We start from the raw sequence: 25,348 nt of genomic DNA, 5'->3' as shown, positions 1-25,348 counted from the left end.
TGCAGATCAAAATTTTCCACAAAAAATGTTTTCTTAATCTTTGTAATAAACATAAATCCAATGTTGTTCTTAAAATTAAACATTTTATTGCATGTATTTAATAATAAACATAAAATACTTTTTTAACATCAGAAATACTTACTGTAGCTTCATTTATAACGGTTTTCTTGCCGCTGCTCCTGGTAGTTTCGTATACATATTCATAAAATAATTATGACAACCCTGTAAGAGTAATAGTTGCAACAGAATGATCAATAACATCTACTAAATGCTCATGGTTTGATGGATCAGCCAAAATATTTCTTGCGCAGAACTTAATTTTTGAAAAAACTTCAATGGGGTTCATCATTGGAGAGTATGGTGGTAGAAATAATAATCTTGTCTGACCAACAAGTTTTGTGGTTTTGTGGAGGCTTACATTGTCCAAAACAAACCACACTTCCTCCAGATTGTCTTCATCCAATTTCTGCAATAATCTGAAGAAATTCGCAAAAAATATTTGAAGTAACCATAGAATGTGCAATTACTTCATGCCAGACCATTCCCTGAATGTTTATTGCTGTAATTAAACATTTCGTCCTATGTAGGCACGGTCCCATGAGCTGGTGTATTAACTTTCGATTTCACCTTCGTTCGCTGAAGATGGCAATTAAATCCTGATTCATCAATGAATATTATTGTTTTTCGTCTTGCTTAGGGGGCGTTTCAAGAAAAATTCATGCGTACACTTTGCACATCTCAATTGTGCTGACTTTCGACAATCAACTAGTAGTGATGATGCACACTTTCATGTGATCCATAATTCTTCCTGTCCATTCCTAAGGAAATTTATGCTTAATTCCACGTTCGGATTCGAGGACGTCACGAATTCCCCGTAAAAGTTATGCACGGATTTTCCTCAATTATTTGGTCAATTTTGTTTAATAGCGATGCATTTTTTCTATCAATTCACTGCCATTTGTTATATTAATTAATAATAGACTTTATTGTATTTTTATTAATCCCAGAGATTTCAGCAGATTTATTCATTGTTCTTCTATCTTCATGACATTTTATTAACACCTTTTTTTTTATCATGACTGATACGATTGTATCTAGGTGGATTATTGTGTCCAACAATGGGGTTTCTTGATCTGGATCTCGATGATTCAGACGATGTGATTTGCGTTCGCCAGTGCAAATGTGTTTGTAGTGGACTTCCGGAGCTTGATTCAATATGTGGTGATATATCCATTTTCAGGGTCTGAAAAAAATATTCTGGATTTATATAAAAACATCTTAATGGAATCAAAATATGTAAAATGCTCACTAACATCACAAAGTTAAGAATCAGAGTAAAATGAAAAAATGTTGATGCAGTTATCTTTCTCTTTGTGTATGGTATGTAACAATGTATGTAAAATCAGAACAATTATATTTTTTCCTAAATGGATATTCTCTAGACTGGCCTCATTTATGTACATATGCAATATCAACATTTAATTACCTTGAATTTGTAGATTTACAGGAAAGAGTAATTTTCTGTAAGTAACTTGATTTAAAGTCATAGCAGCCCACCAATTGACAGCAATCTATTTACAATGTATCGATCAAATTAATGTATGTATATGTATTGATTGGTCACCTATCGAGTGCTACTCAGTACAGCTCACCTGACCGCATAAGTAACTACAAATAAAATCACGAAAAAATGACATTACTGTGTTACTTACCTCTATTGTCACCCCTAAGGTGAGTTTGATTTGCAAAAGGGTGAATTTGGAATGCAAAACATGTATACTCCACATACCACTTATTCCTGCTTGACATTTGTCTCTCTTTAATGCAGGCATGTTAAGAGCAGGGATCTTCTTTCTTTTGTTCCTCGCTATAGCCTCAGTACCTAGAATAGGGGCATGCACTCAATACTTGTTGAATGAATGGATAAGACATAGGTATACGGTCACTGGTATCATGGAACTTGGCCTTGTTCCTTTCCCTAGCCCCTTGTTCCTTATTCTTTTTCTTCCATCCCTTCCTCCTGTCTTGCTTTCTCCCTCTTCACCAAGGCCCATCCCTCCTATGTCCCTCCTCCCCCATCACTTATCTGTCTCCTCTCTTCACAGCTGCTGACTCCTCATTCAGAATCGCCAGTTCGCCACCACCCCCTTTTGGAACATAGAGGTGGTTTGGAACATAGAGAACTGGACCTATCCCAAGGGTGTGAAGATCTTGGTCAGTGCTGGCTAATAAATAGGACATGATGATGTGAACGCCTATGTAATTTTCCTTTTTCCAGTAGGCACATTAAAAAAGTAAAAAGACATGTGAGATTAATTTTAATATATATTTTTTAAACCAGTATATCCAAAATATTATTTTAACATCTAATCAGAATGAAAATTACAAATATCTTACATTCTTTTTTTCAGTCTTTGAAAGCCGGTGTTTATACTTATTGCACGTCTTAATTCAAATATTAAATTTGTGTTGAAAATAATTAAGATTACATAAAATTCTAAACGGAAAAAGTAGATTCATATACCCAAAATTACTCCAAACGTACTTAAAGCCATTCCAATAACTGAATTGAGTACCAGTTTTAAATTTTAAATTTAGTTTTAGTTGCAGTCACATGTATCTAGTGGCTACTGTACTGGACAGTGCAGACCTAGGTCAAGGAGAGGTTAAGTCAAGGGGCAAAGGAGGGTAGCACCCAGAGTGGGGCATGGAGGGAAAAATGCCTCAGAAACTACCATGTAAGCTCTTTATGCAAGCTTTGTTTGAGGACAGATTTCTCCAGTCTTGAAAAATAAGGTATGGCTTCCTAAAATAGACTACTTCTTTAACACGATTGCTGCCTAGCCTTTAGGTACCCTGGGAATCATTTTGTGGGGTAGGACAAGGGCCTAACAGTGCTGGTCGTATGTCCCATTTCTAAGTAGAATCTTATCGTATATGATGTGGAACAGTCATGGAAATCAGATTATTTTCTTATAGATCAGTGGTTCTCAACTGGGGGTGATTATGCCGCTCCAGGGACACCTGCCCCACTTAATAAATTTTTGCGTCACAAGTGGGGGTGCTAGTGTTATCTCGTGGGTGGAGGCCAAGAATACTGCTAAACATCCTACAATGTAGAGGACAGACACACAATAAGGAATTGTCTGGCCCAAAAAATCAGAACCAAGGTGGAGAAAGTTTGCTCTCAAAGGTTTGAGTTAGAAAGACCCAGAGCTGTTCTTTCAGGAACTCAGCGTAACTCCTTCATGACATTATTACTAATGGGAGAACAGATTGTTTGGAAGCATTTCCAAGTTTCTAGTTGTGTTTTCACTGTGGATGGACTCTGATAAGACTATAAATGATTTCATGCTCAGGATGAAAGCATAGTCCCATTCAATAAAGATAACATAAATATTATGTGCTGTGCACATGAGACAATGCACCTTGGGATAAGCTCATCTGTCATCTCTGCATGGCTTCCATCATATGACCCTTTGTCTTAAATATGATTGACGCCAGTATTAGAATTACTTGTCATTCTTCTTTCCCTATCCCCATCTCATCATTTGTTCCTTTCCCTAGCCCCTTGTTCCTTATTCTTTTCCTTCCATCCCTTCCTCCTGTCTTGCTTTCTCCCTTTTCACCAAGGCCCACCCCTCCTCCCCATCACTCATCTGTCTCCTCCCTTCACAGCTGCTGACTCCTCATTCAGAATCGCCAGTTCACCACCACCCCCTTTTGTGTCTCAGAGCTGCCCCCATTCTTCCTCATACATTCCTCATACAAGCACATCTGTCCGGTTAGCTCAGGAAAACTATAAATTACGAGTTTTTGCCTTCCTTAAAAAAAAAAAAAAAAAATCCCTCCAGATGGGAGGAACAGCACATGCTTTTGACACACCATCTGAGAAACTGCCTTCCATGTTCTGGGTTCTTCCCGAGCAGGCGCTGTTCATCCAGGACGGCTTCTGCTAGAACACAGTAGCTGTGACTAATGCCTCACTTAGTAGATCTTCTGTGCTATCCTGACCTCAGAGCTCTTCTTTCCAACTGGTTGCATCCTCACCGTTCTGTTTCTCTACACCACTTACTAGGACATCACCTGCTTGTCACTTAGAGCTCTTTTAACCTCATGCCTCCCTTGCCTTATGCCTGCAGTTGTCCCAGATCCCACTGGACTAGACTTTCTTCTCTTGCCTACACAGGCTGTCTCTGGCCCCCACTGTTCTGTCCCTCCCTGACTCTTATCTTTGCCCCACTGCTCAATGTCATGACAGACACTATGGTGACAATTTGGGATCAACACCAAACCTAAAAAGGTTTGGGTGGAACTACTCTTCACTTGGCGTTTGAGGATATACACCTCAGTAAGCACCTAACTTTAGTACCTCACTTTTCTCTCTTCACGACCATTAAAAAATCCTGTTTCAAATGCTTTGAAACATTGCTCACGTTAAGTCACAAAAACAAGTACAAGTGTGAAACCTGATATTTAAAAAATTTGTATCAGCTTATGTAATCATTCAAAGTAAACTTACATTATCTTTCAAAAGAGCATTTTGTTCAAAAGACATAAAAGCTGAGCTTATCTTTATGGTGTTACGATTCCAATAGTAGTAGACACAAAAATAATTCTAGTGATTTTTCCCCCTTCAAACACACAAAAACAGCAAGTATGCATAATCATCTTTATTGCAGGATTAGATCACTTCCTCATTGTTCAGGCTATTCCTAGAATGGGTGGTTCCTGGCAGTTTGACTGCTATAAACTGTAACGTGCTGGGCCTGTGGCCACAATTCCTGTCATGTTAAAAAATTCTCAAACTAGGAATGTAAAACTGTTCAAGTATGTGAAATGCTTGAACACTTTGAAGGCAAAAGAAAAAATTTGGATTGCTTACTGTCTTTAAACTACTGGTGTCCTGAGTGTCCCAGTTTCTCACTCATACAGGTTATCTGACGGGATGGGGTGCTACCTTGTAAAGGTAATTATACACTTCTCACACAGATGAGGTAGTAATTTCAGCTTTCAATTTAAATTATTAGGTTACTCTATTTACTTTAATATCATCTTCCTCTGATTATAATACACTCCTTTTTAAAGGCTGAAAAAGTGCCATTATTACTATTTTCTTTGCAGGTGTTTGTACTTTATCTCCCGTTGCGATTGCAGCCTCCTTGGGTGTCTCTTTCACTACCTTCCTGAACTAAGTCACAGTTATCAACGCCAGAAGGTAACTTACCAGTGATCAATTGGGACAGCAATGCCTTTCACAACTTTCTGTTGCGATAAAAATGATCTATCGCTTGTGCTGTCCAATACAGTAGCTGCTAGCTACATGTGACTACTGAGCAGTTGAAATGTGGCTTATGTCACTAAGGAAGTGAATTTCCCATTTTATTTGTGCAGTTTGAATTTATACAACCACATGTGGGCACTGGCTGCCAGACTGGACAGTGCTGCTCTGGACCAACTGCACCCATCTCCCTCAGTCTGCAATGACCTGAGACTCAGAAGAGAAGTGATTTATCTAAACTTATGGATCCCTGACCCACTGTTATCCTCAGCAGCTCCTACTGACCACTTACTGCTTTCCTTCCCACTTTAATGTCTTCTTTTGCCTGTTTTTTTCTGAGGGTTTCCTCTTTGTTTATCATTGGCAAACAAAAAAATTACACAAAATGACTATACCCCCTACTTTAAGATAATAAAGGAATATTTAGGCCATTACATCAATAACGATGGAAAACAAATACTATTGTTTAGTTCTTAATTTGAAAAGCAGTTTTCGTCTGTTTTTACTTAACGTATCTGGTAGGCCTCAGTTATATTATCTGCATTTTACAAAAGGGGAAAAGAAGGCAGAGAAAAATCGGAATTGTCTGGTCTAAAGTCAGACCCTGAATGGTCACGTAAAAAGGAGCCAAGAGTTGGAATTCACCGTCTTCCACCCAGGAAACATGGTTATCTTGGTCTGCAAGTAAGCTGTTTTGTCAATGGACAAAGCTTTCTGAAATAACTCTTAATTCCTCCAAAAAACTGAACTAATTTAGAAATAAAAGGAAATTTTACTCAGGTAGATTCTGTGGTGCCAGAGAAACTTTTAAAGGCAACTGAAGCTCTGCCTACATTCGGGCACCCTACAGTCTCCAGGGTGGATTCTGCCAGCCAGGCCTGAGTTCCTAAGGCACGTCGGTATTTCCACCATGTTCGTAGAGTTTCTGTGCTGTATGAATTCTCTGATGTCTAATAAGTGCAGAACTTACGCGGAAGGGCCTCCCACACTCTTCACATTCATAGGGCTTCTCCCCTGTGTGGATTCTCTGATGCTGAGTAAGACCTGAGCGCCCACTGAAATCTCTCCCACATTCTTTACATTTGTAGGGTTTCACTCCAGTGTGTACTCTGTGATGTCCAATGAGATGTGAACGCTGACTGAAGGCTTTTCCACACTGATCACATGCGTAGGGTTTCTCTCCAGTGTGAGTTCTCCTGTGTTTACTAAGGGCTGAGCGCTGAGTGAAACTTTTCCCACAGTCATCACATTTATAGTGTCTTCTTTCCCTCTGTTGCCACTCTAATCTGCCCTCATTTTCAGTAGCATCTTTGGATTCTGGATGTTGAAGAATGTCTTTAAGTCTGTCATTTACCTTCCCAATGAATTCCATGTCAGTGGGCATATCTTCCTTCTGGGACACCTCTTCATTCGTAGTCCTGGTTTTCTCACCTGTAACAAACACTAGTACATAAACAGGTACTAGTTTAGATTTGAGAAGCAAAAAGCTTCTGCAAGACAGAACATGCAAATGTTACAGATGCGTTATAAAGCAATGAAAGTCACACACAAGGTACAAATTAGAGATTTGGCACTATCAGCACATGTATTGACGACAAAAGAGATGACATTAAGAGACCAGTAAGGGCAACAGCAGCAGCAGGGTGTGACTTCATCTGGGAACAGATGAAGAGAGAAGGGAAAGATGCTACCTGGCGACCCTGTGCACAAGCAGTGGTAAGTGGTATCACGCACGGCAACCCATCCAAGGACACTTCAGGGGGAAACACGGGGAGGCCGAAGAGCAGATGGCGAGGGAGGTGCAAGTCTGGGAGCAGCATGCAGGGGCTTTACACATAGGTGGTGCGTGGGAGTACAGTCGAGTGACAGTGAGTGGAGAGGACAATGGATCAGGGATCGGAGAGCAATGCAGTGAGTGGAAACCACCAAAGGAGGGAGGGAGGTAGCAGGGAGTGACAGTGGACGACCGGTCTGCTGTGTCGCGCTGAATTTTTTTCTGAAACATCCCCATGCAGGGGCTTTACACATAGGTGGTGCGTGGGAGTACAGTCGAGTGACAGTGAGTGGAGAGGACAATGGATCAGGGATCGGAGAGCAATGCAGTGAGTGGAAACCACCAAAGGAGGGAGGGAGGTAGCAGGGAGTGACAGTGGACGACCGGTCTGCTGTGTCGCGCTGAATTTTTTTCTGAAACTTCCCAGTCCTGATATTATGTCCTGTTAGAAGCACTGACTACACCTGGCTGAAATGCTTCCCGTGGCTTCAGTGATACCACCCCCTCTGCTTCTGTTACCTCTCCTACAGCCCTTTCCAGAACCCTCTTCCTCCACACAAACTTGAAATGGTGTTCTTTATTCATTCTTTCTGGTCAACCTCATTTACACTTGTGTCTTCTGTCACTTACCCAGGGACGACTCCCAAGTCTCCATCTCCTCCCATACCTTCCCCTATGTCCAGAGCTGTATTTTAAACCGCACTGCCTGATGGACTTTATTTGCTTCATGTTTCACAGTCACTGCAAATGCACATGTGTAAAAACTGCATTCACTCCCTCTCTTCTTCACACATATATTGCACACTTTGGAGACACTGTGGGTTCTGTTCCAGACCACTCCAGTAAAGTGAGTGTGCTGGTGGATGGTCTTACCTCCAATGTGTAAAAAACATAACATCTGTGAGACACCATAAAGTGAAGGGCAATACAAGAGGTATGCCTGTATAGCCCCCTTCTGATTTTCCTCTCAATTACTGATACCATTGTCTGCCAAGTTGCTCAAGCCGTAGACTTGTATTGTATTAAAATACCACCCCCCAATATCCAATCAGATCTATTCATTCTACTCACTAAATATCTCCTGAATTTTAGTTTTTTCCTTCCTTCCTCTCCAGCCTCACTTCCACTCTGGCAGCCTGCTCTATATCTGAGAGTGGTCTCCCCATGACCCTCTGGTGTTTATATCTTTTTTCTCCCTAATATAGTTGTGTGCTCATTCACTTACAAACATTGGAAAACAGAAAAGAGTAAGTCACCTGTGATTTCATTATCTTGAATAACCTTTGTCTACATTTGGAGGTGATCCTTCCAATCTTTTTCTATGTAATTTTTAAAAAATGGAATCACGGACTTTGATTTCTGTGTCACCCACTTCTCTACTTAAAACAATGTAACAGACCTCCATCTGATAGGATGATGTTTCATCAGCTCTGTGTTCAGGAATCTTCACCACTATCCTTTGATTTTCCCTTCCACAAAATTCTCCACACCAAAATCAAACTCAGAAGAGTTGCTGATCTTAGAACGCATGATGCTCTTATGCTCTCCCCACGCCCACCCCGCACTGTTCTCTCTGCCTGGAATGTCCCCCTCCTAGTTCCCACCCAACCGACCACCTCAACTCCAGCAAACGCCCCGTGACCCCTGCAGGCTGCCATGGAGATAGCACAGTGTACATGCCCACTGCCTTGCTTCTTGAGAACTGAAGTGTCTTACTTTGGTATTCCTTGCCTCAAGCATGGTGCCTGGCACATCGCTGCTGCTCAAAAGTGTTTGATCGAAGAGGAATGAATGAACAGAGTGGAGGTCTCAACTGCACCTCTAAAGCGAACCAATAACCAGCACTCTACCTTAAAGCACTAAAAGACTCCTTTAAATTTTACATAAGTGAATGCCATGCTTCACAGATATCACCCAGAAATAATCTTAGCTTCAAGTAAGTTTTCAGATTAGACAAACCACCGCAGGAATCTTAGCGAATGAGAGAACCATACTGGTGAGCATGGAACTCAGGGGAGGCATCACGGACATGAGAGCCTCTGGACAAAGGACTGGTGGCATTGAAAACAGCAGAGCCGGGTAAACTGGATTTCAAGTTTGCTTTTGAGTATAGCCTGAGGATACGCCAGACACCCCGCTTTCTACTAGTGAGTTGATCAGGGGGATCAGGGGGCAAACACAACCACAACGTGGTCAGCCTGCCCTGCAGAGAGGCAAAAGCCTGCCATGCATACTGACCCTTGCTCTTGTCCCTACTTCTTTTAGCATGGGGGTGAATTACGGACTGAATTATGCCCCCATTCGTATGTTGTAGCTCTAATCCCAACTGTGACTATACTTGGAAAAGCAGCCTGTAAAAAGGTCATTAAGGATAAATGAGGCATAAAGATGGGACCCTAATCTAACATGTATAAGAAAAAGAAGCGATACCAGAAGTGTGTGTGCAGAGAGAAAAGGCCATGTGAAGACACAGCAAGTCCACAAGCCAAGGAGAAGCCTTGTAAACAATCCTGCAAGCACCTTGATCTTGGACTTCCATCCCCCAGAATGGTGAGAAAATAAATTTCTGTTGTTTAAGCATCCCAATCTGTGGTATTCTACCTGAAAGGCCTAACAGATGAGTACAGGATGTCATACAAATTCTGCTAACAATGGGAATTTGCAGCTAGAATTGTCAGATAAAAACAGGTAGACGTATAAGGTATCATTAACTTGAATGAGTATTTAAGTCTCATCACCCACCTGTTAGGTCAAACAACAGCTTTTATGTGTAAAGAAAAACTAATATAATTCTTTCCATTATGCGTCAAGGGTAGGAAGGGGGACAGAATCTTCCACAGTGAGGTGGGCAAGCAGGAAGTGAAATTAGAAGATGACAGTGAGAGAGCTCCTCTCTAACTCAAGGAACCACGTCTCCTCTCACACACAACACTTGCTCCTTACCACTACTTTGGGGCTCCCCAGATTCCTGCTGGGTCTTCTGGGGATGGAGCTGGGCAGTCAGTGACTCACGTGGCCTTCCCACGGGGGCCAACTTGTCCAAAAGCGTGTCCTGTCTTTCTGAAGTGGCTGGGACCTGGGAACAGTGAAGCATAATTGGGCTTGTGAGGTATAGTTTGTGAAAGAAGTTCAGAGAAAAGATCAAAAGCAGTATCTACCAGGGATCAGACACAGAGAAAGGGACAAATTCTCATTCAATTTGCAAGTGGCAATAATGACTACAAAGAAAGAGACAGAGAATAATGGTTGCAGTTCTGCACACTGGACAGTGAAACTCGGTGTCACTTCTCAATGATTGGCTAGGGTCCAGATCACAGTCTTGCAACTTGGAAGGTACCTTAAAAGCCATCTGGCCCAACTTCCTGCCAATGGAGGCATTTCTGCTAGAACTATGTTGTCCAGTATGACAGCCACCAGCTAAATGTGGTTACTGAGCACTTGAAATAGAGCTAGTAAGAACTGAGATGTGCAAAGTGTAAAATACACACCTGATTTTGAAAACTGACTACAAAAAAAAATGCACGTCCCATTTTTTATGTTGATTACATATTTATAGTCAAATAAGTGATTTAATGTCACTTGTTTTTTATTTAAATGAGGCTACTAGAAAGTTTTAATTACATGTGTGGCTCACATTATATTTCTGTTGGACAGTGCTGTTCTCTAATATCCTTGAATCTACTTGGACCCCACCTTCAGTACTCCTATTGGCAAGGGAGGTTTTCACTACAGGGCAGCCCATTTTATAGGGAGCTATGAATGTCAGAAAGTTGTTTGTTGGGGTGGCCGGTTAGCTCAGTTGGTTAGCGCACAGTGCTCTTAACAACAAGGTTGCCGGCTCGATCCCCCCCCTGGGCCACTGTGAGCTGAGTCCTCCACAACTAGATTGAAACAACTGCTTGACTTGGAGCTGATGGGTCCTGGACAAACACACTTAAAATAAATAATTTTTTTTTTTAAAAAAGCTAATTCTTTGATTTTCTGATACCTATGTGCCTCCCCGTACCTTCTCACTGACCCTAGCCTTCCATACCGAAGAAACTCAGTCTAGTGTCTCTTACTCAGCCCCGAGCCCTGTCTTCTGTCAGGCAACAAGTTAAATAAATAACTCCATGTGCCCTTTGCTTGGGCTCGGTCCGTACACCCTGCTCTCTAAGCCAGAGGACCGCTCCCACCTGCTCTGGACGTCCATCCAGTTCTCCCTCTAGACCCTCCAACACAGTCACCGCCTCCTCTCCGGTCTCGGGATGGTGCATCTGCACCCACGTTCGCAGGTCCCCAGGAAGAATGCTCAGGAACTGCTCCAACACAAGCAGGTCTAAAATCTGCTCCTTGGTGTGGCATTCTGGCCTCAGCCACTGGCGGCAAAGCTCCCAGAGCTGGGTGAGCGCCTCCCGGGGCCCAGGTGCATCCTGATAGCGCAGCTTCCGGAAGTGCTGCCTGAAGACCTCCCTCCTGCGAGGACTGTACTTCTGTGGGATGGAGTCCTGTGCCCAGCAGCGGTCTTCCGTCTTAACTATTCTAAGTCCTTTTTGTTCCTCAGTTTCCAGGGCTGTGGCCATCCGGACTGGTTTTCAGATTAATCCTCTACCTGGGATTGATTCAAGGAGAAGCACAAAAAAAGGTGTCACCGTGGAGAAATAGCAAAAGCTGCTGTGACCATGAATACTGATGAGGGCAAGCAACCAGAGCTGAGTAGAGAAGTCTCATAGGAGACTGTTAAAAAGACCACCGAAGGAGGGCACGGATTTGAATCTGGACTGTGTACTGTGGACAAGTCCCTCACCTAGCCTAGAGCTGCAGCTCTATCTAAAATTCTCATGTTGCTCACAAGGGACGTTCACAAAGTCCCTAGGCTGGCAACCGGCACGAGTCAGCACTGAACAAATGCCCCGCATTACCAGCCTTGTTCAGCCTGAGATGCACGGCTCCCCAGGACGCAGTGGTTTGGGTACGTGCGCCACCCCAGGACCGGGGTTGGATGGCTGCCACCGCACAGCCGCTGGCAACTGGCGTCCCTTCTGCCCGTCCTCTCCTGTAGATATCCGGGGGGGGGGGGCGCTGACCACAGCTGCGCCTGCCCCTCTTCTGCACCCAGAAGGCGGGAAAGAGACTCACCTCAGCCGTGGAGAGGAACAGGGGCCACAGCGGCGTCCTTGGGCGGCTCGGAACAAAGGCGTCACTCAGAACGAACTGGCGCCGGCGCCGCTAGCCTGCACTTCCGGCCGCTCTAGGAAGGCAGTCTCGGTGGCAGCCCCTCCGAGGGAGGGCACGGCTGCTGTCCATTCACTGATATGACTGCCGGCGGCAAGCTCGGTTTCTTTGCTCTTTTAAAAAAAGTTTTCTAGTCTTGAGATTTTCCTGGTTTAATTATTTAAAAAGCAATATGAATAATGCATTCAGATGGTTCAATATTTAAAAAGAATAAATGTACCCCAGAATCTAGTTTTGACCACCAATGTTTTTCGTAATTATCTTCCCCTACACAAATGACAGCATTTCTGCATCTTGCTTTTTCTCCTATCAATTGATTTTGGGAATTGTACATGAGGACTTCCTGGATCTTGCTCTTTTTTTCAAAAAAAAAAAAAACTGCATAGTATTCAATTATTTGTGTGTGCCATAGTTTATTAATAATTACCCCATTGATGGTTATGTGGATGAAAAAGGGGCCACAGATTGAATCCCACAACTTCAGGAGAGGCCAGCACCGGCGACCCAACAAACTCAGAGACCAAGGGAAACCACACAGGATGGTCTGAACATGAAAATTCCTAACTAAAAGATGGTCATGGCAGGTAGTCACCTCCTAGGCCTGTACCTTCCTTGACAAAAGCCTGCCTGTTGTCTTTTTGCATCTAGGATAACAGACCTTTGAGATGTCAGAGTGATCTCCTTTTCCAGAGGCACAGCCCATGCACCAGAGCAGGAGACCACAGAACCCCTTCATTGTTATCGTGTCCCCCAACTCTGTGCTGTAAATGTTATTAACGATCCTGTACCTATAATGTAAAAGAACTGTTTGTGTCTCTCGTTTTTACTTTTTATACAATCCCAGAGTTCTCCCCTTTGCTTTCTCCTGCATAACCTTGTAACTGCTGGCAAGTTGTCAAACTCCTTTATGCCCAGAATTTTCTTCATTAAAACGAGGATAATAACTACTATTTACCAAGGATTTTACAGGATGAAAGGAGGTAACACGCACAAGGCATTTTGAATATACACATTCATGTGCTGGAATAAAGTTTCAGGACCTTTCTTTTCAGTACTAATTCGCTCAGACCTCTTCCACAACTGCCAGCACCTGGAAGACCCTGTTGCTGTCAAGAGTCTCCACCCAATGCAGTCTCCATCCACTCACCCCAGGAAACTGCTCAAAAATGCAAAGCACATTTGGAAGGAAAATCATGGTTACAATACTGTGTCCTTCTCCTCCAAATTCTAAGATTCAGTTACATTTGAACACCGTTCCTCACTTGTAACACCAACTCCTGCCTGATTTTCTTCTACTCCCCTCGTTGTATTTGAATGACTGGATTCAGACCTCTTGCCTTGGATGCTCTTCTGATTTCTCCTTCCTGGCATGACATTTGGACATAGATTTTGGCCTACATATTGGAATGTCATCATAGCACATCCTGTTGTTCATTTACGTTTGTTGTGTCTTCAATTTTTTTTTTTTTTTTTTTTTTTTTTACAGCAGTGCTCTGAAAGCACTCTTCTGTTGTGCATTGCTCAAGCCACTCCTCTCCTGGCTTGGCCGACCTCCTCTAGGGCAGAATCATTAACAAGGATTGATGATCAGTCTCTTTACTGGAATCTTCCTCTCCCCCTACCCCCATGTGATCATGGCGATTTGCCAGGAGGGCCCTCTTCTCCCTCTTTCTATTTCCATAGGCTAACTGACTTCTTAGCCTCCCCCACAACTGGAATTGTGGTTTGACTTTGGCAGTCAGTGGAAGAAGACGCACCTCCCCAGTCTCACAGAAAGCACACAGAGAGGTGAGACCCATGCAGAACAGAGGGCCAGAGAACAAGAGAGAGAGTAGAGAGACAGTGCTTGTTCCGTCATTCATCTCACCCAACATTTATTGTGTACTCCATGTTTTTCATGTTTTACTATTTTCTTAGCATTTCATACGAATTTAAGTCCCTTCCATTAATAGGTCTTCCCTCGTGTGAATTCTCTGATGTTGACTAAGGTGTGAGCTCTGACTGAAAGCTCTCCCACACTCGCTGCATTCATAGGGTTTCTCTCCAGTGTGGATTCTCAAGTGTCGAATAAGGTGTGAGCTCACTCTGAAGTTTTTCCCACATTCGCTGCATTCATAGGGTTTCTCTCTGGTGTGAATTCTCTGATGCAGGATAAGATGTGAGTTCAGGCTGAATGCTCGTCCACATTCTGTGCATTCAAAGGGTCTTTCGCCAGTGTGGACTCTCTGGTGTCTGGTAAGATCTGAGCTCCCCCCAAAGCCTTTCCCACACTCATTACACTCATACGGTCTCTCTCCACTGTGGATTCTCTGATGTCTGAGAAGCTTGGAGCTGTGTCTGAAAGCTTTCCCACATTCGTTGCAATGATGAGTTTTCTCTCCACTGAAAATTGCTGCCTGTTTAATAAGGTTTGGGCTCTTGAGAGATTTTCCATATTGGTGAATTTTTTCTCCAGCATAAATTATTTGATGCTTAATAAAACCTAAATTCCATTTGAGACTTTGTTCAAAGGCAGCATGTTTACAAGGTTTTGGGTGTGTAACTGTATTTGAGTTCAGGTTTAAGCTTCTCTCATATCCACCATGGCTTATTATTTCACCTGTAAGAGTATTTTTATGGGTGAGGATTTTGCTACAACCTCCATCCTGAGCAGATGATGGTCTCCGACACTCCCCAGGTTCATTTCCCTGTTGCCTCTTTATCCTTCCTGCAGACTTACAGATGTCCTGAGGCTCAGCAGATCCTTCTGATACAAATCCTGAAATTCTTCCTGACGTAATTCTCTGTGATTCCATTTCTTCATGAAGGTCCAGATTTGGTATAGCCCCATTGTTTTCACTCTCATTATCTAAAATAATAATAATAATAATAATAATAATAGTAATAATAATAGAGAGAGGTAAATACCTGTTTGCTGAGCTGGAAGAAAAGAAAATGTGGAGACAGTTGTTATTTATCGGTACTTCATTTGACCACTCTAAAAATGTGGCCTGTCACCTGAGAGGCATGAAGGACCCAAAAGAAAGAGTTGGCAAAAGCAAGTAACGTATGCAATAGTTGGCAGAGAGAGGAAAGAGACATCCAAGGATGAGCAGATAAAACAGAACAGATTGGGAAGACGGTCATCACCAGCAAGTACTGGGTGGAGGCAAAGTAAGGAGAAAGAACTATGCAATGTGACTGAGGGATTTGGGGAAATGGAGGTGTCTATGATGTATTTCTAGGGTTAGGCTTAGAAGGAGAAAGGGAGGTACTGTCTCAAAGAAAGCAGATGAGGACACAGATGCAGGAGAAAAGTAACGCTATAAATGACTCTGGGGTATGTATATGTGTAGAGGAAAACATCCATCCATCCATCCATTTCTTCTTCATCGTCCATGGCAATCAAGTTCTGTGACTACTTTCTGCTAAATGTCCCCTATGTACATCCCTTTCTCCACCTTTCTGCTACCATCCCCCTAGGCAAAAACATCAGCACTTCAGAGCTAGGTGACTGTAACAGTCTCCTTGCTGTTTCGATTCAGAACTATTCTTCCTTGTCAAACTAAATACCCTACCAGACTAGCTGTCATTAAACCCTGTCATCCTCCTACACCCCACAGTGAAACCTTTCATCTCTATTCTTCCACAACACACCTGAATGCCTCAGCTGGACTGCAGGCACCATTTTCGGTCCAGTCCTCACAATTCCTACCTTGCAGCTCATGACTCTATACAGTGCCCATGCTCCATATTGTGCTGGAATCAAGCAAACCCCCTTTCCTCTAGGGTCTCCTTTCTTAGAACTCGGTAGGGCAGGAAAGGGGATTAGTCACTTTTGGTTTGTGGGAAGGAAGTACAATGTACAGATGGCATGGATGAAAGTGTTTCCAAAACAACCTTGAAAACAGAATCTGGGTATTTGAAAAAATTACTGTAACTTATTCTTGAGTTTATTGGGGGGGTGGGGTCATTCACACCTACAGGGATATGAACTTTTAAACAGATGAGTTTTAGAACAGAGATGAGTATTCTACGGAGACAGTCACCAGAAGTATAGCCAACTTTATAAAACCGTAAGAGAGCTTTCTAAGATAAAAAGTACAAAAAAGGGTAACATTATGACTCTTGTTCTACGAATCTGTGAATTATGTTCTGAGTGTATCATCACACATTGGCCTCTTTTTCGTTATGTGCACTTCTCTATTAGCATGTTTTCTTTCTGTCCACATGCTTCTTTTCTTATTTTCTGACATTTTCTCAATTCATTCACCTTTCTTTTCTTTAATTTACCCCTAAGGTAAAAACGAGTATTCAGGATAAAGAACATATGGAAAAATTCAAACATTCTGGATAAGGATGAAACTTTTCTCTCTCTAATTGGCCAGTGACACACAGGAAAAAGTTCTCTACTTCTCATTGGGTAATAAAGAAACACCTACAGCACTAGGACTAGTCTGAGAAGGGACATGCACTGTCGCACTCCTCAGTGACACGCACTGCATAGAACACTGCCCCTTACCATTGTCCAGTGGGAGACTGGTTTCGGAGGAAACATGATGGGCCGTGGTGTCCACTGGCTGGAACTGGTCACTAAGTGCTGGTCCAGGAGGTGCCACCTTCCTCCTGAACATTTCTTGTCCACGTCCAGGGACTGGAACCTGAGAAAAATAAAGTATGTTTGGGATTAGGAGAGAGTCCCTCTTGGAATTAAACATCTTCCCGAAACAAAGAGAACCTCCTGTGTGAATACAAAACTGAGGAAAGAAGATTTAAGTCTGACTCAACTGTAAGCTGGGGTATAGTACCAAACAGAGAGCAAAGGGGACCCAAATGCACCCTGAACTGAACCCTGAGCTCCTCCAAGATAGTCATCCTCAGGCCTTTTCTTCCCTTGGTGACACTCCATCCATTCAGGGGGGCTCAGCTCTGCCATGCCCTCTGTACCTGGAGCACGGATGCATCAGTGCCATTCTTCACATCTTCCACTATGGTCACTGCCTCCTCACCACTCTCTGGGTGACGTTCACGCACCCAGGCCTGGAGCTCCCCGGGCAGGATGCTCAGGAACTGCTCCAGCACCAGGAGCTCCAGCATCTGCTCCTTGCTGTGGGTTTCTGGCTCCAACCACTGATGGCAGAGCTCCCGGAGCCGGCCCAGCACCTCGTGGGGCCCAGCGGCATCCTGGTAGCAGAACTGCCTGAAAAGTTGCCGGCAGAGCTCCTGCTTGACAGAGTCCCTTCTTGGTGAGCAAGTGTCCTGTCCCCAGACAAAATCTTCCTCTTCTAGCTTCACTATCAGAAGTCTTTCATCCTCCAGAACAGGCTTAACTGCGGCTTTCTTGGATTCTGTCGTCATCTTGAGATTGAAGGAATTACCAGAAAACCCACTTCTGCTTTGTGAAGAGTCTTATTCAGTTTCAAGAGCTCTCCTGAGGGGTAAAAAAATTACTATTACTGTCTAGGAAGATGAAACATCACATCACAGAAAGAAACTATTTTCTATTTCCCAGAAATGTACTAGGCATTTACTACATGTGAAAGCACTGAAAGATCTGCTTTGTGAACACAACTGTTACAAAATTTCTACCTCAAAGCAGCTTACAATTTAAATCTAAGTACAAGATAATTTAAATTAGAAACACTAAATATAAATATAAGGCAGTACTAAATGTTAACATGATACAGGCAATTCAATTATTTCTGGGTTATAAAGACAATAAAACCCCAGGAGAAAAATAATAGAAGTGCTTCATGGAGTTGGAGATGGGAACGAGCACAGTCGGCTGCAATGATCAGGGAAAGCTCAATTTACAAACTAACTTCTGAAGAACGGATAGGATTTGACTAGGATGTGGGAGAGAGAGAAATGGGAAATTACAAGCAACAAAACAGCCCGAAAAGAAGCAAAAGTTCAGTAGGTTTGTCCATGGAAATTAGAAGCAAAGGCCTTACTCCAGAAAGCCACAAATGTCAAGTTCATGATCCACAGTTCATCTTTTAGGTACTGGGGAGCCACTGAAAGCTTTTGAGCCAAATGACCTGACAAAAACCGTTTGTGTAGATATTGTTCATTTCCAGGATGGACTGCTATATGAAAAGACAGAAACATAAAGGACAGATTTCCTTTTGTCTCAACAGTTCCTTCTCTGCCTTCCTAGATTCACAGCTCAGTCCAGGTATTGGACAATGAAGCCTATCGTCTCACAAGAAAATAAAATATAATAAACTGGCAACACGACTTTCTCATCTGACGTTTGAGTCTTTTTATTGCATATCGGTTCCTTAGGTCTTATCAGTATGTGGGAATGGTCAGTCTGCTTTCTGAACTGAAAAACTGAATACCAGGAATTTAGATGTGAAGCAGAGAGTACAATTCTGACAGGTAAATATCAATCTTTCAGGTCCACTAAACAATTCATCAAGTTGACTACTGACTGTTGCACTGACATGTGCTTTATTAAGACCCTTATCACAAGCAAAGCTCTGGGCAGTGGTTTCCAAGAAAGGCTTGAGTTTAGAGCTAGGCTCACTGCCTAAGCATCACGTGGGAACTTCGTTAGAAACACCTTCCTGGGCCCTGCTCAGGAGATGCTGACGTGGTTAGTATGGGGGATGCCTGGAAAATCTGTATTCTCATGTACAGCCATAAGGAATGAGAAGAAAACAGTGTTTGATTTTGCAAAACAGTTGAGAAAAAATGACATAAAACACACATGGATATAAAACATTGAAGTAACAAGACATGTTCCACATGACACACTCATTGAAAGTGCTGGATAAATGTTGAAAGCTGCAGTACTAAACAAGTGGTATGGTGGAGACACTGAATATTGTAACAGTTCTGAGGTAGGGAGAGAATGCATGTGTATGTGTACAAATGGTAGCAAATAGTTCTAGAGGTGGTGGGGCTTAAACTGGAGAAAAAAGGAGAAAGATTCAGAAAGGCAAAAAGGAGAGGAGAAGAGCTGAGGAAGTGGGTTGATGGTGAGACCAGTGTGTAGGGTGCACCACTGGGAGCGACTAAGAATTCCACTACCTCTGACAGAAATTCATCACCTCTACTATGAGTTACTACAGCTCCTAACACGTAACATCTGTGACTACAACACATACCACCTTGTATTAGTTTTAGTTGTTGGGCTGTTTTTCTTCATCAATTGACTCCATGATGTAAAGGACCGTGCAGTATTAATATTTATTCTTAAGTTCTCACATTTGTTGACTTATTGAATAAAAGTGGAAATTAGGAAAGTTTGAGGTGAGTCGTGTTTTGGATATTCTATATTTAAGATGATCTGGAGACATCCACTTGGATAAACGTTTCCCACAGATATTATGAGATTTATATGGGAAGTTACAAGGAATGGAATTATAGATTTTAACACGATCCACGGAAAGGGCAGTTGAAGATAAATATCAGGAATATTTCTCCTAGAGTATGAAATGAAGATCAGAAGCTCAGACTGAGCCTTGGAAACAGCTTGAGTGGGAATAAGGAAGAACAAGTTCAGCATTGACAGAGGGGGCAAAGGGGTTAGTACTATGGTATATCAATCAGAGAGTCTCGCTCCTTCATACTTTGCCAGGACAATCGATTGGCAGACATCACTCCTTGTTATGTTTCCTAAATGTGTTGTGCTTACCAGGTGGTGTCCTAATGCTCTATGGGCACATGTCATTTAGCACAGGAAGATGGACAGTAAAGTTGCCCTATATGATCCACGGTTCGCTTACACTTCAGTGATCACGCCAAGTGCCGGTTCCACAACATGTCATCTCCTTAGACAGCTGAAGGACTCCAGGTGTTTCATCACTTCTCATCCATTTCAAACAGTCCACAACTCTAGAATTATCTTTTCCTCAAGGATTTGATATCTCCTCCTAAAGCTGGTTCTTAAATGTCTTAACAAGACATTTAAGCTTACCAACTTCAAGCTCATGAACATTCTGAGCATAATTGTGTTGAGGCTTCAACACAAATAGCAAAGCGGACACGTAAACAAACACGGAAAGGTGGCGGTTCGGAAAGAGCAGGGCTCCCGATGGATGACCGGGTCCCTGGTGCGGCTGCTGGGGCAGAAGGACCGGGAGAGTTCCGCTGGCAAAGGAGGAGAGGGAAGGGACACGCGTGTTCACGGCAGCGCCTCGAGACAGAGCGTGTCCGGGAGGCGCCCACGGCACCTACGCCCACGGAGGCACTCTGGTGTCCCTCCTTCTAAGAACGAGGGCAGGGCCTCAGCGCTGGTTGCACTGCATCCCCGGCACACAGAAAATACTCACTAAGCAGCTACGGTGCAAATAGGTTGCATGAGGAGGTCAGGGGGCCCCACTTTTCCTACGACAAGCTGGTAGGTCCTCCCGTGAGAAGCAGGAGTCGGGGGCGGACTCCGGCAGCTTCTCCCGGCAGGAAGCAGCGGATCCGAGACAGACGCCACCCTTCGGGGTCGCGCCCGACGCGGCCAGGACACTCCTCTCACCCGTGACCCCCGACCCTCGGCAGCCGGACCACCAGCCGCCCCCACGCACGCCCCCTCAGCTCTCACGCCGACAAAACGCGCGGCCGGGTAACTATGGAAACCCCATTCGAAATGGGCGGGTGCGAATGCCCTACCTATGCCGAACCTGGTTCCACCTTTCCTCGGGATTCCTCTGAGGTCCCGGGTCAGGGCGTCACAGAACGGCTGCAGTCCCGAAGGGAACATGGTAGGGACTGCGTATTTGGAGGGGACAAAGGGCCGGACATCTGAGTCCCCAAGCCGGACTCACCTCTCCCACGACGCTGGTTCCGATCGGTCACTTCCGGTGGAAGGACCGCACCCGCGTCCTATCTCCAGGTTTCCGTCCATACAGACTTCTGAGGCTGCGCAGAAAACTACAGTCCGGCTTGGACTGCGCTTCCCAGAAGCCTCCGGTCCGCTCGTTGCTCGGACTCCTTGTCCCCGGAGTCTTGGCCACCGTCCCGACTTTCTCATAGCTTCAAGGAGAAGTCTGATCCCAATTTTGTAGCTCCAGATTCGGTTCTGCTGCGCCCTCGCGGCCTGGACCTCACCTGCAGTCTGGATCCCTGAGGTGTAAGCCACGCCACAAGAACGAGCGCCGACTTCACCCGCGTAAAGCCTTCCTGGACTTTAATTCATCCCCCAACCCCGGTGGGACTCAGATATACCAAATGCGATTAATCATTATCCCTGGCTGTAAAACGTGAACGTTCCTGGACCCATTTTCCAATCTGTAAGAACTACAACAGTAATTTACATGTACTACCAATCTCTTTCTTTTCCCTCTCCATACTTCCTCTCATCTGACAGAATCACTATTACAAATTTTGTTTATTATCCTTTTACTTTTATAAAAGATAGTTCTTTCCGATACATGTGCATGGCCAAAAAATATATGCTTTAATTTGAGTTGTTTTCGATCAAGAAGGCATCACATCATAAGTAATCTGATACTGCCTTCTTTTCCCTCGACAATACGTTACTAAGATTTATCCACATTTTGAGTTAAAATTAATTTTCATTACAGTATGTATAATCCAGTAGTGGATATAGCATTTCATTCATCCATTCTCCTAAAGATGGGCCGATACACTATTATCTCGCTTCTGGATTACTGCCATAACCTTTTAAGTGGTCCCTCTGCTTCTACCAGTGTCCTCCACAGTCTATTCTCAATAGAGCAGCCAGAGTGATACTGTTGAAGCCTAAATTCTATCATGCTACTCAAGGGTACCAGAATATGCTTCTCCCAAACACGCGCTTCAATAGATTGGTTATCTTGAGCCGTAAGCACTTGAAAAACAGCAAAAAGAAAGGCTTTGTCTGACACCCCTCCCCCCACCCCCTTCTCTTATCTGCCTAAAGACAGTCTCCAAAAGGAATTCGATTGTCATAAATCCTCTCCCTGGGGTTTCATCAACCAGGGAAGGCTGATTATTAATCACAGGAGAGGAGTACCAATACGACCAGCTCAAGAGTCAATTTCATAGTCTCTGTTGCTGTTAGGAGCGTTCAATTAAATGTATGAATATTGTTTTGTGCATAATAATGTTTTGGATTTCCTGGAAAGCTCTATAAGGGTGCTGCCTTAGATGAAAGACGCACCGTTTTGCTTCTTCCTCTTCCTCTCTGATGGCTGGAGCTCCAATAAGCCAACATGACCATGTGGTTACCTTGAGGATGGAAGTAGTAGGAGTAGAATAGAAAGATAGAAAAGGCATGGGTTCCTTGTGACCATGAAACCACCATACTGATTATGGACTTTGTACCTTGTAGCCTTCTTTTATATTAGGTAAGTATAGATCTCGCCACCATCATTCAAGCATTGGTGGTTCAGTGGTAGAATTCTCGCCTGCCACGCGGGAGGCCCGGGTTCGATTCCCGGCCAATGCAAGCGAAGCTTTTTGTTTTTTGTAAATTCTTACTTGTGAGATCTTCTAATCGTGTTGAAAACATTCGAGAACAGAGGTCGGGTACTTTCGACACTCCCACTTTACCATTCTTCCACTTTCTGACTTTGAGACTGGAGGGCTGCCTGGCGACGGGTTGTTTTTTAACAGAAATATCGAATATTTTACGTTCAGAATATTTGGACTCAGTGTATTGTGGATCAATATTACTGTTGGAAGCATGAGTAAAACAGCAAATAGACTTTGGGAAAAACAATTTTTTAAACAGTTTTTAAAAGGAAATCTTGTAGTGGAATTATTTTAAATTGTAACCAGTGACAGAACGAGCAGAGTGGCGCAGCGGAAGCGTGCTGGGCCCATAACCCAGAGGTCGATGGATCGAAACCATCCTCTGCTAGTAATTTTCCCTGAAAGCCTTATGGAGGTATACGACGTGATTTTACCAATCTTGTCCGTTTCCCCCCAGTCAATGAGAATTCTCATTGCAGGAAAATTCTGAGACAAAACCAAAAAAACATATATGAGAAAGGCTCTAAATAAGAAATGTCGTGTGCAGTCTGAAAGTACAGAATTAATGTTAATCCATCTGCTGATATGTGAAAGGTTTCCATCCATACCTAGTACCATGTTATAATGTAAATTTAGAGTTCGAAAGGACCATGTGCAACTATTTTCAGTTTTAGAGATTCAGTTAAAGGGAGTTGGGAGTATTTAAAATTATAATTCTCCCAACAGCCTCAAACCTTTGCTGTTTTTCTCCTTAGCACTATTGCTGTGGGATATGGTTTATTTATTCACTTAGTATTGTCTTCCCTGTGGGATGTAAATTCACAAGAACAAAGATTTCTCAGTTTTCCCACTGTGGTTGCTGTTGCAGCTAGCACACGGCCTGGGAACATCTCAATCACTCAATCATACTTTGGTAATGTTAAAAGCCGCAATGTCTAATACACCAAACAACAGTCTTTGACATGTCTTCACCTTTTTCTTTTACCTTTCAAAAAATTACAGAAGAGTACAAAAATGACTACACAGAAATGATGTACTATTTAACATTAACTACAAATCTCTTTTACACTTAAAGAAAAAAAAACCCACGTAAAATCAAAGTACTCTTCAACTGCACCCCCCACCCTGATATCCACTTTCTCAGTGGGTAACTGTCATGAATTTGATGTGCATCTCTCCCATTCCTTTTTTTCCCTTTTCTTTCTTTTTTTTTAAATGAATAATTTTTCTTTGCAAAGAGCCTGGGAACAGCTCACATTAGGCTTTCATTTAAGTAACAAGGCTTATTTTAAAAAGCATTCAGTTTATAAGTATCCACACAAAAGGCTTTTCTTTACAATGCCGTGAATATGACATTTATCTCTGCGTGCTACTCTCTGACCAAATATACAGGCATAGCTAATGTTTACATAATGTCTGGAATGGGAGGCTGCAGGGCTGTATTTATCTGACTTTCAGTTGGGTCCAAATTGGAGACTTTAGAAATCCTATCATTAAAGTGCTTTTATGACTATATTTAATTTCATTTCTGCATGAAATTCCCATCACACGTAAAGAATCACAGTATGCAGTTTAGATGCCAGGTGAGGGCCTGTTCCACTTTCACTGTTGCCTACATATATGCCCCTGGCAAATACAATTTCCATCTGAGATGAATTTTAAAACACTGCTCTCAGTAACAAGCTTTCTAATCTCACAAATAACCTGAGGCACGTATGATTCGTCTAAAAGAAAAAAAATTGCCAAGAAAGATAAAATATTCCTCGCTATTTTCTCCTGGGTCCTATTTAAGAAATGGAATTTCAGTTTGTTCTTGGATATTGTCACCATAGATGGAAAATCTCCTCCTAGTGGTAAATTCAGTTTACCTCCTACTCTTCTACAAGATACTCATTCTGCTCTCTATGTGAAGTTTCTTATTAACAAGCATAAAAATGAAGAGAACAGCTATACTGAGATGATTATTTTGAAAAGAACCAGAGACTATGGGGCCTCACAACATTGTTTGTATAGTACAGAAGCCTTATCTGCGGCTTCACTTACCAAGATTTCAGTTACCTGTGGTCAACCAAGGAAACCAAATGGAAAATTCCAGAAATAAACAATTAACATGTTTTAAATTTCGAGCTGTTCTGAGTATCATGATGAAATCTCCCGCTGTCCTGCTCCATCCTGCCAGGGTGTGAATCTTTCTTTTATCCAGCGTATTCACGCTGTAGACACTATTCACTGGTTGTAGCTATCTGGGATAATGGCATCACACTCCTTGTGTTCAAATGGCCCTTATTTTACTTAATAACAGCCCCAAAGCACAAGAGTAGTGATGCTGGCAATTCAGATCTGCCAACGAGAAGCTGTAAAATGCTTCAAATGAAAAGGTGTAAGTTCTTAACTTAATAGGGAAAGAAAATCATATGTTGAGGTTGCTAAGATCTACAATAAGAATGAATCGTCTATCTGTGAAATTGTAAAGAAGGAAAAAAAAGTTTGTGTTAGTTTTGCGGGCGCACCTCAAACTGCAAAAGTTACGACCACAGTGTGTCATAGGTGATTAGTTAAGATGGGAAAGGCATTCGTGTGTGGGCAGAAGACAGGAACAGAAAACATGTTCCAAGTGACAGCAATGTGTTGTGCCAGGAAGCAGTGAGCCTCTGCGAGGACTTCAGCAAGGGACCCCCTGA

General features: G+C 43.0%; 2 protein-coding genes and 2 non-coding genes across 16 annotated transcripts; 2 read left to right on the top strand and 2 right to left on the bottom strand.

The window, feature by feature from the left end:
- Positions 1-147: 147 nt before the first annotated feature.
- On the bottom strand, positions 148-12,325 carry ZSCAN16 (zinc finger and SCAN domain containing 16). Of its 11 annotated transcripts, none has more exons than XM_033093886.1 (6): positions 12,174-12,325; positions 11,231-11,646; positions 9,999-10,131; positions 6,252-6,724; positions 1,790-1,882; positions 1,107-1,243 (listed from the first exon to the last, which is right to left on the bottom strand). In XM_033093886.1, the coding sequence occupies exons 2-5, from the start codon at positions 11,615-11,617 to the stop codon at positions 1,868-1,870; spliced, it is 1,008 nt and encodes a 335-aa protein (XP_032949777.1). In that variant the 5' UTR covers positions 11,618-11,646; positions 12,174-12,325; the 3' UTR covers positions 1,107-1,243; positions 1,790-1,867. The 11 variants fall into 11 exon arrangements, with proteins under 11 accessions (XP_032949773.1, XP_032949779.1, XP_032949774.1 ...); XM_033093890.1 differs by having other exon boundaries at positions 6,636-6,724; XM_033093892.1 differs by having other exon boundaries at positions 6,636-6,712.
- A 1,798-nt stretch (positions 12,326-14,123) lies between these two features.
- ZNF165 (zinc finger protein 165) lies at positions 14,124-21,060 on the bottom strand. Of its 3 annotated transcripts, none has more exons than XM_033093872.1 (4): positions 21,017-21,060; positions 17,196-17,679; positions 16,771-16,909; positions 14,124-15,117 (listed from the first exon to the last, which is right to left on the bottom strand). In XM_033093872.1, the coding sequence occupies exons 2-4, from the start codon at positions 17,604-17,606 to the stop codon at positions 14,201-14,203; spliced, it is 1,467 nt and encodes a 488-aa protein (XP_032949763.1). In that variant the 5' UTR covers positions 17,607-17,679; positions 21,017-21,060; the 3' UTR covers positions 14,124-14,200. The 3 variants fall into 3 exon arrangements, with proteins under 3 accessions (XP_032949763.1, XP_032949762.1, XP_032949764.1); XM_033093871.1 differs by lacking the exon at positions 21,017-21,060 and adding an exon at positions 20,862-21,010; XM_033093873.1 differs by lacking the exon at positions 21,017-21,060 and adding an exon at positions 19,985-20,351.
- Positions 21,061-22,570: 1,510 nt separating this feature from the next.
- Positions 22,571-22,641, top strand: TRNAG-GCC (transfer RNA glycine (anticodon GCC)). Its single transcript has one exon. It is a non-coding gene; the product is annotated as a tRNA-Gly (tRNA).
- A 342-nt stretch (positions 22,642-22,983) lies between these two features.
- TRNAM-CAU (transfer RNA methionine (anticodon CAU)) lies at positions 22,984-23,055 on the top strand. The gene has a single exon. It is a non-coding gene; the product is annotated as a tRNA-Met (tRNA).
- The last annotated feature ends 2,293 nt before the right edge of the window (positions 23,056-25,348 follow it).

Source organism: Rhinolophus ferrumequinum, chromosome 22, assembly GCF_004115265.2.
Source record: "Rhinolophus ferrumequinum isolate MPI-CBG mRhiFer1 chromosome 22, mRhiFer1_v1.p, whole genome shotgun sequence".
In the NCBI taxonomy this organism is placed as follows: domain Eukaryota; kingdom Metazoa; phylum Chordata; class Mammalia; order Chiroptera; family Rhinolophidae; genus Rhinolophus; species Rhinolophus ferrumequinum.
The sequence above is the reverse complement of the archived record's forward strand: the minus strand, read 5'-3'. Positions and strand labels throughout refer to the sequence as shown.